General features: G+C 50.2%; 1 protein-coding gene across 1 annotated transcript; it reads left to right on the top strand.

Moving 5' to 3' along the window:
* The first annotated feature begins 99 nt into the window (after positions 1 to 99).
* Positions 100 to 13,666, top strand: PRDX3 (peroxiredoxin 3). The gene is made up of 8 exons (XM_054163552.1): positions 100 to 115; positions 8,751 to 8,960; positions 9,067 to 9,219; positions 9,375 to 9,516; positions 10,255 to 10,390; positions 11,647 to 11,750; positions 12,469 to 12,634; positions 13,537 to 13,666. Exons 1-8 carry the CDS (start codon positions 100 to 102, stop codon positions 13,588 to 13,590), a joined length of 981 nt encoding a protein of 326 aa, XP_054019527.1. The 3' UTR covers positions 13,591 to 13,666.
* Positions 13,667 to 13,947: the final 281 nt, after the last annotated feature.

Below are 13,947 nucleotides of genomic sequence, written 5' to 3' on the forward strand. Positions count from 1 at the left end.
AGCCATTACTCTCACTAACACTCGTCCCCATCTGTATTTGCGCTGATTAAATCTGCGTGAGGCAAATCAAATTAACGTGCCCCAGCTTGTACGTGAGGGATGGACGCCACTTCGGGTTTGTCCTTCTCTTTTTGTTACTGCACCAGCCACATTCCTCTCTGCGGCCAGGCAGAAAGAGCTTGCAAGAGCCGAGCTTGCAAACTGCCTAGGACACATTTTCTGAACACAGGGAATAAATGAGAAACACATTTAATTAATAATACCTTGGGCCCTTGGATGCAATGGCTACATAAATGCCTTTTGCACCCCACGAAGGCTGGGAGCTTGGAAGTTACTGTGCCTAGCAGGTGGCACTGCTAAGTACAGTCTTCCACATCCCCTCTCCTTCAGAAAACGCTCAGCCTCCAGAGGCAGCGCCCATGGTGTGGTTTCTTTCCTTGTCATGCCAAGTTCCATACAGCAGCAGTTGCCTCTGTGAGCACTGCAAGATTTTTCTCTGATTAAATAATTCTTAAGGGAAGAATTGCTTCCTGGAAACCAGAGCCCTAGCACAGCAATGAGGTTCCTGAGGAGTGTCTGCCCAGCTTGTTGCTTGACCACTTCTGTGGGAGGACTGATGATGGCTTGTAAACAGAGCAAATTATGCTCGGGTTCTAAGTGCACTTCACATCCCTGCCCAGCCTCACACTGAGGGTCATCAGAAGGGCACCAGCATCACAACATGGCTGAAGCAGGGAGACACAGTTACACTTCCTATTCCGTACAAGGCTGATAATAGTGCAAGCAGCTCCTTTCTGCAAAGAGAAATTAACACACGTCTCTCTCTTCCCATTTTGTGAAGCAGCCCTCACCACAGCAGCAAGCTGGCAACAGTGGGCTAATGGTATGCTTGCCACACCTCTGGGGGAGGCTGTTCACTGGGGGAGGATTTCCCTTCATGAGAGACTCCACAGAGAGAGGTTTTTATGCAGGTGTCCCAGTGAGGAGGGCAGATCTTGGAGACCTTAAGTCTGAGTTGCACTTGGAAATCAGCATGTGAACCCGAGGGTACCTAATCATCTACAGGGACCTCTGCATACTCAAGTGGTAGGCACAGAGAGTCATCTGCAGGGCAGCCCCCTGGGCCAGAAGTATGACTCCAGTGTGTTGATGTTATCCTGGATACTTTGTGAACGTTTATTCAGTTCTTGAAAGGGTGAATAGATTTCCCCAGAGATCTGTACAGTGTTCGGAAGTCCCACGGAGCTACCTAGCGCTCATGAACGGCGCAGCTCTGAAGCACTTTGTGTTCCTGGCAACCAAAGGCACAGTTACACAGTCCCTTCAGCAACAGCAGTCCAGCAGAGCACTGTGCTGCTGCCAGCGTGGTTATTTCAACCATGCTGGATGACTTTGCATTGAAGTGGACCGGGAACGGTCACAAAACTTCAATGTGGCTGAGTGCAGGGAACAGAAAGCTGAGCTCTGCTGCTGGATGGCTGAGATTCTGCAATGACATTTCTGTCTTAGCCACACATCTGCATAGAGGGCAGCAACTGTGACTTCATGTTTGTCTGCAAGGACAATAGAGTGGGGTTTCTTGACGGTTTTAACAAAACAAAGCCTGTTTTCAAGAAATCTGAGCAGACTGGTGTGCTGGGACACAGAAGGAGGTGCGTCCGCTAGCACAATGCCTGCTTTGCAAAGCAACATCAAGATCATCAGTCCTCACTGCATCTCCCTTTTCTGCTACAGTTTGTTAAAGCTGAGCATACCATTAATACATGACAAAGGTCTGCTTCAGCACAGGCCTCAGATGGATGGCCCCTTTCATGGATGTGGCTCCCCAGGGCTTGCCAGAGCAAATGCCACTGCACAGACCTGCTTGCCTTAAAGTCCATCGGTTGGTCATTGCAAAACCCACTGCATCATTTGGAGTCTTACCTCATGACAGCTTCAGAGCTGCTGGCATCTTCATTTCTGTGTCACCTGCAACACAAAACCAACAAAGATTGAAAAATACCACAAAGAGGTAGACTTATGTAATAGCCATCTCCCCTTGTGCAAAACACAGCAGTCAGGCTCTCCGTGAGTGAGGGAGAAAGCAGCAGACCTGTGAGTCCCTTCCACTGCTTATCACATTCTGTTCGCACTTGTAAATGCCGGTGCCGATATGCTCAAGCAGGGACTCGAGCACAGGGTGGCTGGGGAGGCACACAGGTCTTTGTTGCTGGCCTAAACGCCCTGGTTCAGTTCTTGCTGGGAGAAAAGGGAAAATTGAGTCTGAGTCATACGCAGAAGCAGCCAATTTTGGAAGGGGAAAGGAAAAAAAATACCAGCAGAGGCTACTAAAAACCAGTTAAAGTCTGCAAAATGTGCTGAGGTGCTTAATGGCTTTGGGTTTTCTGCTTTTCCTTAAAACACCTTCACCTGAAGGCTCGGGGAAAGGCCCTTTTGGGGTGCTGAATGTCAGGCTAAAGCAGGGCTGGCAGCCATCTTCTCTTGATGGGAGAAGGGAGGTTTGTAAATGAAACGCCAACACCGTGCGAGACCCAAATGCATCAGTGTAATAAGACTGGGAAAGCAGCAAGGCAGAGTGTGATATTCTGAGCCACTCGAAGGATGAGTCATCGCAGGGTGGGCTCACGCAGCTCTCCAGCCAGAAACACAGCAGCAACACACCCAGCTTTATCCTGCCACCAAGGGAAAAAAAACCACTTGGCCTCGGCACAGCCTGCTTGAAATGTCAGGATAAGACCCCGCAGCGAACCAGACCTCCAAAAGGTCTTTTGCCAGCGCTTATCGATTGGAAACATGCCCCAACAGCAGCTATCTCCCACACCCACCTCCTAATAGGCAACTAATGCACTAAAGCCCCTTCATTATTAGCTCTGAGCTGGACTGTGTTTGGAATTGCTTCTGAAACTTCTTTCCACAAACGGGCAATTCTTCTGCCTCCTGCTGAGGCTGGCTATCAGCAGGTGGGAGCACGCAGGCGTGTGAGCCTTCGCAGGCAGCTGCAACCTTCGACAGAGCAGCTTCGCATGAGGACAGAGGCTGCCATCTACCAACAGCCACGGGGTGATGCATCGTGTTGTCTAACCCAAACTCTTTGCTTTGCTTCAGACAACAATGTTTGAGCCCCTCTGGTTTATTTCCATCTCCAAACCTTTCCTTTTCAGTTGTCTGTTTCCCTAAAGCGGAGGACAAGTGATTGTTACAGCATTAGCACATGGATTGAAATAACCTGCTAGAAGATGAGATTGTCTGTTTTAAGCAAGCAGTTTCAGCATCTCATACTCTGCAGAGAGTCTGCCATTCGATGACCCACAGCAGCAGATCTGATCTGGGATTTGCTGACTCCTTTCATCAAGTTCAGAGAGAAGCAGCAACTTTTCCAGTAGCAATTTGGTTGTTAACTGATGGTGTTCTGAAGAGCTCTTTAAAACCTAGCTCTCACACAACAGGGATGGTAATAATACACAAGCATTTTACTTATTTAGCACTTCTCACCAGAAAGGCATATTTAATTATTCCCAGACAGGAATAAAGAGGCATGAAGTGAAAGCAGGCACCTGTGGATCCTAACCAAACCCCCAATTTACATCTCCCATTATCCACTGCTCTGCCCCTTATAACAATACAAACTTCTCCCTAAAGCCTGCTGAGATCCCTGGAGAACCTTCACCAACTTCAGATGTCTCAATTCGAATTAAAGACTCTAATCCTTCAAATGCAATCATGTCCATGCACCACTGAGCTCACACTGCACCACTGTGAACCAGGACTTCCTCCCTGCTGGAGGAGATAGGAGATTGGGGCCTGTCTGGCCAGGCAAAAGCCTGTGGTAGACAGCAAAGCAGTTGACCAAGAAGATCTGGAAAAAGATGCACATCTGGTACCACTTGGTAGATTTATTTTGAACTTTGAATGGCAAGAAGAAACAGGTTTAGGAGCTGCTCTGACTTGTGCCAGAGCCAGACACATGGAAAAAGGAACCACACTTCTGCCAGGTGCATTTTAGCGGTGACAAGGTCCATCTTCAAATTGTAGGGATGCCCAGTAAAAAGCAAAGTGGAAAATAAACCCCCTGTTAAATGGCAGCAGTCCAAGGTCTTGCCCAGAAGCCTGAGAAGCTGAATTATTCTGCTTTCATAACAAAGCATGAGCAATATTTCCCCACCTGCAAGCCAAGAGCTTAAACAAAGAGTTTTAAACAAATACAACTTTCCGGGGAGGGGGAAAGGACACTCTTCACAGAATACATTGACTTAGAAGTTGTAAATAATCATCTGTGGGTGAGACAACCATCCTCAGGAAATCCTAGCAATAGCCCTTTTCTTGCTGCCACAATGCAGCTTCCACAACTGAGGGAAAGGAACTGTTGCGGCCCAGCTGTCCCTGGGCACACAATCTGCTGCCCAGCCATGGGGGATCTGCCTGGGTGAGCAGATCGTTGCAGGGGATGTGCTGGTCTGGCAGACCTGAAGGCAGCAGACGTGCCACTCTGCACTGCCACACAGGGAATCTGCCCCAGGAATCATAGAATCAGGGCTGGAAGGGACCTCAAGGATCATCTAGCTCCAACCCCCCTGGCATGAGCAGGGACACCTCACACTACAGCAAGTTGCCCAGAACCACATCCAGCCTGGCTTTAAAAACCTCCAGGGATGGAGCTTCCACCACCTCCCTGGGCAACCTGTTCCAGTGTCTCACCACCCTCATGGTGAAAAACTTCTTCCTAACATCCAATCTGAATCTACCCACTTCCAGTTTTGCTCCATTCCTCCTAGACCTGTCTCTACCTGACACCCTAAAAAGTCCTTCACCAGCTTTTTTCCATGTTCCCTTCAGATACTGGAAGGCCACAATAAGGTCTTCTCGGAGCCTTCTCCTCTCCAGACTGAATAGCCCCAACTCTCTGTTTGTCTCTGGCTACTCTGCACAAATGGTCACCACTCTGCAAGTGCCCCAGGCTGAGCTCTGCTGCTCACTGCACCACTGGCAGTCCTCAGCAGTGGCACAGAGATCTCCCAAACCTCTACTGCACACACATCTCTCAGCAGCCGTTCCCTCCCTCTCCATTTGCAGGGCCGCAGGCTACAGCACAGCTCACCCACACTGTATCTGACATATTTGTAACATACAGTTTACTCACTTCCACTTTTAGGCTTTGAGGGGGTTTTAAGCAAGAATGTCCCTAACTTTTAGGCAACAGACATGCAAATAAGGTGAACAGCTCAGCTAGCCAACCTCCCTCGCTCAGTGACCCTCCCAGCAGAGTCCCCATCCAGCTCACACTTTCAAGCAGACCTGGTTCATCAGCAGGAGTCAAAACTGAACTCTCACACCTTCAGATTTCCCTTAACAAAGTGCTAATGAGAAGCAGGGGGGTACATAAGGTTCTTTAACTCAGAACCTGCTAGTTCACTGACCCAGCACTGCGCTTGCACACAGCTACACACACAGCCTGAAATCCACACTCAGAGCTTGTTAGGGCAGGCTGAGCCTGAAGGGAACAAAATGAAAACCGATTGCCATGTCTGTTTGAGTTCACAGAAAGCAGTGGAGGCAGGAAGCAGTTAGACCAGATGGGTGGACCCCATACTGGGGTATCTGTGTTCTTTAGTCTCAACATTTTCTTCCCCACCACCTCACCATGGCTGTGAGAACAGTCCATCTCCTGCACCCTTGTGCAAAACACCTCCATCTTCATCAGCTCCTTTTGGGCACCTCTGCATTCATCACAAGCCCAATCAGCCACAGGATAACTCTGTGCATATATGAGTAGACAACATTATCATGGCTGCTCTGATAGCTACTACAGCTTTTGATCAGCAGAGCTACATTTCCAGCTGTCATTGGCTACATCTGGATCAATACATTCAGGAGTGCCACAGAAAGGTACCAGTGACTAAAACTGGTGATGATGTTCTGATGTTCAGAATGGGCTCAGCATGGCATTTAACAAGTCCAAATGCCAGGTGCTGAACTTTGGCCACAACAACCCCACACTGAGCCAGCAGTGTGCCCAGGTGGCTAAGAAGGCCAATGGCATCCTGGCCTGCATCAGGAATGGTGTGGCCAGTAGGAGCAGGGAAGTCATTCTGCCCTGTGCTCAGCACTGCTTAGGCCACACCTTGAGTCCTGTGTCCAGTTCTGGGCTCCTCAATTTAAGAAGGACATTGAGACTCTTGAATGTGTCCAGAGAAGGGCAAGGAGGCTGGGGAGGGGTTTGGAGCACAGCCCTGTGAGGAGAGGCTGAGGGAGCTGGGGTTGCTTAGCCTGGAGAAGAGGAGGCTCAGGGGAGACCTTCTTGCTCTCTACAACTCCCTGAAGGGAGGTTGTAGCCAGGTGGGGGTTGGTCTTTCTTCCCAGGCAACCAGCACCAGAACAAGAGGACACAGTCTCAGGCTGCACCTGGGCAGGTTAAGGCTGGAGGTGAGGAGAAAGTTCTTCCCAGAGAGAGTTGGTAGCCATTGGAATATGCTGCCCAGGGAGGTGGTGGAGTCCCTGTCCCTGGAGGTGTTCAAAAAGGGATTGGATGTGGCACTTGGTGCCATGGTTTAGTAGTCATGAATATTGGGTGACAGGTTGGACTTGATGATCTCTGAGGTCTTTTCCAACCTTATTGATTCTATGATTCTATAACTCAGCATGCATTTGGGCAACACTAACACTGCCCCAGACAGTTTCTGGTTGTCTTTGCCTTTGGGCCCAGAAGTTGCTGGCTGAATTTACCCTGCCAGTGAAACCAGACTTCTCTCTAGTTTGCAAGGCAGGATGGTAGTTTGCTGTAGAATTTTATAACTATGAATATTAAACCAGAAACTGAAACCAAGAAGCGAAACTGGGTCCAACTCAATTTGACTACTTAGGCAAAGAAACACTCAAAAAGAGGCTGAGAAGAAAAATGGACTTCTAGAAAACATTTGATTTTCAGTACTCTGGGTTGTGCAGACAGCTGATGCTGCTTGTGCTTATTTGTGCTGCTTGAGGCACATGGCCTGAAGCAAGGCAGGCAGCTGGCACTACTTAGTGAAGGTGATTTCTGTTGCTACCAGCATCAGGTGTTTAACAAAAATAGCCTGAGAAAACATTATTCTACTTGATTGTTAAAGTAGCAACTTTAGCTTGAGTTCTGGGCACCTGGGCTTCGACAGCAGACTCTAAGACCTCAGCTTCAAGGAAACAAACATACACATGTCAGGTGTGGTCCCATCTGCAAGCTGTCCACATTTCCTGTGCTGCTTGCATCTGCCAGGAGATGGGAGGCCTTCAATGTGTTAATTTTGTTTTGGTTTGGGTTTTGCTTGGTTGGGTTTTTCTGTTGTGTTGGGGGGGTTTGGGGGATGTTGGTTGGTTGGGTTTTGTTTGTTTCTAGTTTTGCTTTGGGTTTTTTGGTTTTGTTCCTTAATTCTCCTGCCTTCCTCAGAGCTAAGGCACATCCTAACTGTTCTACCTAGGGCTGGACCAGTGCAGTTCCTCAGTGATGCTCCATGCAGACAACAGACCTGGGACAAACCTCCAGGGCAGAAGCAGGCTACAGGCAGCTTAAGGCAGCACTGAGGATTAGCAGCAATTAAGTGCCTGTGTGGGAAACTAGGCAAGGACTTAGGTTTGCCCCAATGGCAGGTGACAGGAGCTAAGCAGGCACACAGCTATCATAGAATGGTCTGGGCTGGAAGGGACCTCCAAAGGTCATCCATTCTGATGTTCCCACAGTCAGCAGGGACATCCTCAACTAGGCTGCCCAGGGAGGTGGTGGAGTCGCCATCCCTGGAGGTGTTCAAGGGGAGACTGGACGTGGCACTTGGTGCCATGGTCTAGTTGTGAGGTCTGTTGGGACAGGTTGGACTTGATGATCCTTGGGGTCTCTTCCAACCGTAGTTATACTGTGATACTGTGATCAGGCTGCCCAGGGCCTTGTCCAGCCTCACCTTGAGCACCTCCAGGGAAGGGGCCTCCACCACCTCGCTGAGCAACCTGTTCCAGTGCTCCACCACCCTCATGGTGCAGAACTTGTTCCTAATAACCAATCTAAATCTCCTCTTCTCTAGTTTGAAGCCATTGCCCCTCGTTCTGTCACTGCAGGCCTTTGCAAACAGTCTCCATCCTTCTTGTAGCCCCCTTCAGGTACTGGCAGGCTGCTATTAGGTCTCCCTGGAGCCTTCTCTTCTCCAGGGTGAACACCCCCAGCTCCCTCAGCCTGTCTTCATTAGCAGAGGTGCTCCAACCCTCTGATCAATCTCATGGCCCTCCTCTGGACCTACTCCATCAGGTCCACGTCCTTCCTGTGTTGATGGCTCCAGAGCTGCACACAGTACTCCATGAGGTCTCACCAGAGCAAAGTGGCAGAATCACCTCTCTGGATCTGCTAGCAATGCTGCTTTTGATGCAGCTCAGGCTGTGATTTGCCTTCTGTGCTGCAAGCTCACACTGCCTGCTCATGTCCAGCTTCTCATCCATCAGCACCCCCAAGCCCTTTTCCACAGGGCTGCTTTCTATCACCTCCTCCCCCAGTCCGTATTGATAGCGAGGACTGTTCCGGCCCGGGTGGAGAGCCCCGCACTCGCTCTGGTTGGACTTCACGAGGTTCACCTGGGCGCTAGTTGTTTCATTATGATTAAAACACTGTCATCTGCGCGAGTCCAATACAGCCAGGGCCAACTGCGTTGCAAACATTTGTATCTGGAAGGTCGCCGCGCAGGAGCCACGCTGCTCCCGGCGTTTTGGTCGGCGTCACCGTACACCACCGCTAAATCCCGCAGGCAGCACCCACAGCGGGAAACGCACCGGCAACACCTCCCGGTGCCGAGCCGGGGACAGAGACCCGCAGCCCGGAGCAGACACCGAGCCGGGGACAACGACCCGTAGCCCAAAGCGGGCCCCTCGCACCGCCCCAGCTAACCAAACCGCGAGCCGGAGGACCAAGGCCGAAGGGTCAGAGCACGGGCGGGCAGCGCGGCGCGGCGGAGCCGGTCCCGCCCCGTCCGTCCCGCCCCGCCCCGCGGGGCCGGCTCCGCCCGCCGCTGCCGCGCTCAACATGGCTGCCGCGCTGGGGAGGCTCCTGCGCTCCGCGGTAAGTCAGCGAGTGCCCTCCGCCGTCGCCCCGCCAGCCCTGCTGCCCGCCGGCTCTGACCCGCTCTGTGTCCCCGCAGGTGCCCGCCGCCGCTGCTGCCGCCGGGAAGAGGCTGACGGCGCGGCCCCTGCCCTGCGCCCGGCGCCACTTCAGCCTCGGTAAGTGCGGCAGGGCACAGGCGCCTCCGGGCACGGCCCGGACCACGCGGCGGGAAGGTGGGGAGAAGGCGGCCCGGCCCGGCGCCGGGGCTCGGTGGAGCGGGGGTCAGTGGCCCTGCCCGGCCCTGCCTGCAGCTCCGTTTTCTCCCCCGCAGGCTCCTCGAGGTTTGCTCCAGCGGTTACACAACATGCCCCGTTCTTTAAGGGAACGGCCGTTGTTAACGGAGAGTTCAAGGAGCTGAGCCTGGATGATTTCAAGGGGAAATATCTAGTCCTCTTCTTCTATCCCCTGGACTTGTGAGTGCGGGTTTTCCTTCCTTTCAGATGGGCCTCCTGCCTTGCTGAAGGTCACCCGACTTGCTGCAGATCCTTGCTGTTTTACCGTCTTCGGGCTAGTCTGGCAAGGCAGATGTGGCTGTTTTTATGGTGTGAGTGATAAGGCTTGGGTGCAAACAGCCACTGTGCTTTAAAGCAATGGATCTGGTGGCTGAAGAGCATCTTCTGGCTGCAGGTCCTGCTTCAGGAAGTAGATAAGGCCTTGCAAGCGTGGTTCTGCTTACAGTCAGATCCCAGGGGTGAGGGTATTGCTTTGTAGTTCAGGGTCGCATTGGAGATTCTCTCCTTATAAGCAGCAGGGCCATCGGAACTGCGGCTAGATGGCTCCAGAGCAAAAGGTGAATGGATGGGGTTGAACCTGTCCGGAAAACACTGAATCACCAAGAGTATCCTGGTGTACATAGATACATGGGGAAGGATCCAACCTGCAGTCCTTGCTGCTGTAGTCCCCAAACCTCTGTCTAGAGCGTGCCTATCTCTGCAAAAAGTCTGGAACTGAGAGTTGAAAACTGTTGTGCCAGCTTGGTGGCTGTGGCTGTTACCTTGAGACTGGCTGAAACTACTGCAGGGCAGGAAGCGTGTTCACCGTTACCATGCTAAAGAAAATGCTGTGCTGCCATCGGTGCCTAGGAACAGCTGTGAGAGCCTTCTCTGAGAAGACTGCACAATCTTGACAGCCTGTTCTCTCTTCCCCCCCAGCACCTTTGTCTGCCCCACAGAAATTGTGGCTTTCAGCGACAAGGCAAATGAGTTCCGTGACGTGAACTGCGACGTGGTGGCAGTTTCTGTGGATTCTCACTTTTCTCATCTGGCCTGGATAAATACTCCACGAAAGGTAGGACTCCAGCAGCTGTTTGGGGCTTTCTCTCTTTTGTTTGCTTGCTTTTCACCAGAACTCCTGAGAAGAGTTGAATATATAACTGTGCAAGCACTGATTCCAATAGACTGCCTAAAGTGATATGTGAAGTAATTTAACTTCTTTATTGGATGACATAATCCTGACCTCAACCTCTGTTGTCTTCTTGTTTTCCTCTAATGATTCAGGATTTGCATCTTGATTTTGCTCTTGATAAGTCTTGTAGTTACATGAGATCCTTGTGTGTTCATCTCCAAAGACAGCTACTCAGTATGCATGTCGCTGTCTGGAGCTGCTTGTTACAGCTGGTGGTTTGTCTGCACTATCACAGAAGATGAACAGCAGCTCTTTAGTCATCATTAATAAGCAGTACCTGATGGTGGTGACTTCAGGATAGAAGCAGAACCACCACTGCAGTGCTTGTATTATGAACTCTCACTTGCTGAAATGGTTCCACTTTTGCAGTACAAGTGAAGCTCCTCAGCTTTCTTCAGGGAAAGAAAGTGATAAAGATGCCCTCCTAGTGGAGAGGAGCCTGTTTAAGATGTATCTAAAATACATGCTTTTGATCACAGAAAGCATCTCACTGGTGTGGCTAGTGGCAAAGCATCAGCGGTGTCACAGAAAGGTGTGGAAGTGCCTGTGCCATCAGTCATTGCCCGTGTGGACAGCAGTCTGCAGTCATGTTTGCAGATGGGTGCCCTCAGGTGCACAGCTCTGCTGTAACACAGAGGGCAGGTAGGAGTGTTGGGGAGATGTGACATGGCTTGGCTGAGCCCACCAGGAGGATTTAATGTTCTGCAGGCTTTGTTCAAATCTCTAAGGTGTGACTCTGTACCGACTCCACTGCTTCCTGCAAAAGCTGTTTGGTGTGTGCCAGTTGGGCACTGCTTGGGGCACCCGCAGCAAAACACCCTGCAGAGGTGGAAAGAATTCTGCGAAGGCACAGATGGGAAGCTGACACCCAGAGGAGCAAAGGCCTTGGCTTCTCCTGTGTCTGTGCTCAGAGCTTTGCATAGAGAGCTCTGTTGCAGAGGAGCATTTGCATGGTCAGGGACTCAGTGACTGAGATTCCACAATGATGCACTTGATGATGCCAGGAATAGAAAAGCTAACAAACTCCAGGCTTGTTTTGAGGATAGAGAGCTTCTCTCTCCTTCAGTTTCAGTATGTGGCAGGAAGGGAAATCCTGCAAGGTGTTCTGTAGCAAAAGGGACTCTTGCTCTGTTCTGCAGAGCGGCGGTTTGGGCAAAATGAATATTCCTGTTCTGTCGGACCTCACCAAACAGATCTCCCGTGATTATGGTGTGCTGCTAGAAGGACCTGGCATAGCACTAAGGTAACAAAAGTCTGCTGATAACTCTGCTATGACACAGCTCAATCTGCAACAACGTGCAGGGGAGACTGCACAAGGATTCAGTGGAGTCTATAAGCTGTTACTTGATTTTTTTTCTGCAGAACTTCTGATGGATCCCACCTAAGGAACAGGGCACATGGCCACAGAACCAAAGTGTGGCTTGAGTTGGAAGGGACCTTAAAGATCCTCTAATTCCCAACCCTCGTGCCATGGGAAGAGACATCTTCCACTAGACCAGGTTGCTCAAGGCCTCATCCAGCTTGGCCTTGAACACTTCCAGGGAGGGGCCATCCATAATTTCTCTGAGCAGCCTGTTCCAGTGCCTCAGCACCCTCACTCTAAAGAATTTCTTTGTAATGTCTAAATCTACCTTCTTTCAGTTTAAAACTGCTACCCTTTGTCCTGCAGTACACGCCCTACACAGCCCTATGTAAGGTTGCTCCATGGTCACCCTGGAACCTCTTCCAGGCTGAACAAGCCATTGGGATGTTAAGGGTTGGAAGGGACCTTTGAAAATCATCAGCTCCTTGTGTGGGAGGTGCTTCAACCCCAAGTCATCTTCACTATCAATGCAGCAGATGCTGCTGCTCCCAACTCTGATATGTGCATCTCAGAGTAACTGCTGAAAGAGTTCATCCAGTTGCTTGTGCTTGGTCTTGGAACATGATTTGCATTCCCTGAATTTCTTGCTCGATTACAGAGGTCTGTTCATCATTGATCCAAATGGGATCATCAAGCACCTGAGTGTCAACGATCTCCCCGTGGGTCGGAGCGTGGAGGAGACTCTCCGCTTGGTGAAAGCATTCCAGTACGTGGAAACGCACGGAGAGGTTTGCCCAGCAAACTGGACTCCAGACTCCCCTACAGTAAGCACCTGCTAAATACCACTTCTCTAAATATAGACACTGGCATACTGCTGCATGGCTGAAGGGCTGAGAGCCACTTCAGTGGGAGGAGCTTGACCGAATCTCAGCCTGTTGCCTAAATCTGAGGCTTCTCTCGGTTGGAACAGTTCAGTCTGTTGGGGTTTGGAACATAAGCCCTACGAGGAGAGGCTGAGGGAGCTGGGGTTGCTTAGCCTGGAGAAGAGGAGACTCAGGGGTGACCTTATTACTCTCTACAACTACCTGAAGGGAGGTTGTAGACAGACGGATGTTGGTCTCTTCTCCCAGGCGGCCAGTACCAGAACAAGAGGACACAGTCTCAGGCTGCACCAGGGGAGGTTCAGGCTGGATGTTAGGAAAAAGTTCTATACAGAAAGAGTGATTGCCCATTGGAATGGGCTGCCTGGGGAGGTGGTGGAGTCGCCATCACTGGAGGTGTTCAGGAGGAGACTTGATGGGGTGCTTGGTGCCGTGGGTTAGTTGTTTGGGTGGTGTTGGATTGGTTGATGGGTTGGACGCGGTGATCTTGAGGGTCTCTTCCAACCTGGTGTATTCTATACTAGGTGTGTGGTTTCTGTGACAGAAGCCAGAGGTTCAGAAGACATAAGTGGTGTTGAAAACTAAACTTGACTTGCCCTCTCCACCAGAATTTTTACTGGTTTAATGCCTTCCTTGGTATTTAGCAGGACAAATGTGTTAGATACTTAAAACTTGCAGGCAGGAGCTTCTACATCATTGAAGCTTTCCTAGTTCAAGCAAGTGCAGGGACAAAAATGACCTTTTTAGAAAGCATGCATGCATTTTCATGGGTGAAGTGTCAGATCTCTTAATCTTAATTGTGGCATATGGTAACTAACTGTTGTTGGGGTTTTTTTTCTTGACAGATCAAACCAAGCCCAGAAGGTTCTAAAGAGTATTTTGAGAAAGTGAACAAATAAACACTCAAATGACGTGGACAAAATGTAGGTACCATGAACTGAGGATGTTAGGAAGGAAGCTGTGATTGTAAAAAAAAAAGAAAATAAATCAAAGTTCTTCTGTTCTGATGCTTAACAAAATTAAATGTTGAAATACTTACTGACTCCCTTGTCTTGCTTTAAAAAGAAGGGTAATAGTAAGGCTTTTCCTCCCTGCTTTTGGCACCTTAATGAATTTCTGTGACTGCTTGTTCCTGATTAGGACAAGGACCCTGGGTTTTTCCTCTTTCCCTTACTAGCTGTGAACCACTCTCTTGTGTTTTCTTTTCTCAGATGGAAAATAAGATTCCTTAACAAGCATTTGAAACAAGGAGGGGG

The sequence above is a fragment of the Dryobates pubescens genome, chromosome 8 (assembly GCF_014839835.1).
Source record: "Dryobates pubescens isolate bDryPub1 chromosome 8, bDryPub1.pri, whole genome shotgun sequence".
Taxonomy (NCBI): Eukaryota; Metazoa; Chordata; class Aves; order Piciformes; family Picidae; genus Dryobates; species Dryobates pubescens.

Coding starts and splice junctions, on each gene's coding strand:
- PRDX3 (XM_054163552.1), top strand. Junction 9,220..9,374: donor CCGGCGCCACTTCAGCCTCG/GTAAGTGCGGCA, acceptor TCTCCCCCGCAG/GCTCCTCGAGGTTTGCTCCA. Junction 10,391..11,646: donor GGATAAATACTCCACGAAAG/GTAGGACTCCAG, acceptor TCTGTTCTGCAG/AGCGGCGGTTTGGGCAAAAT.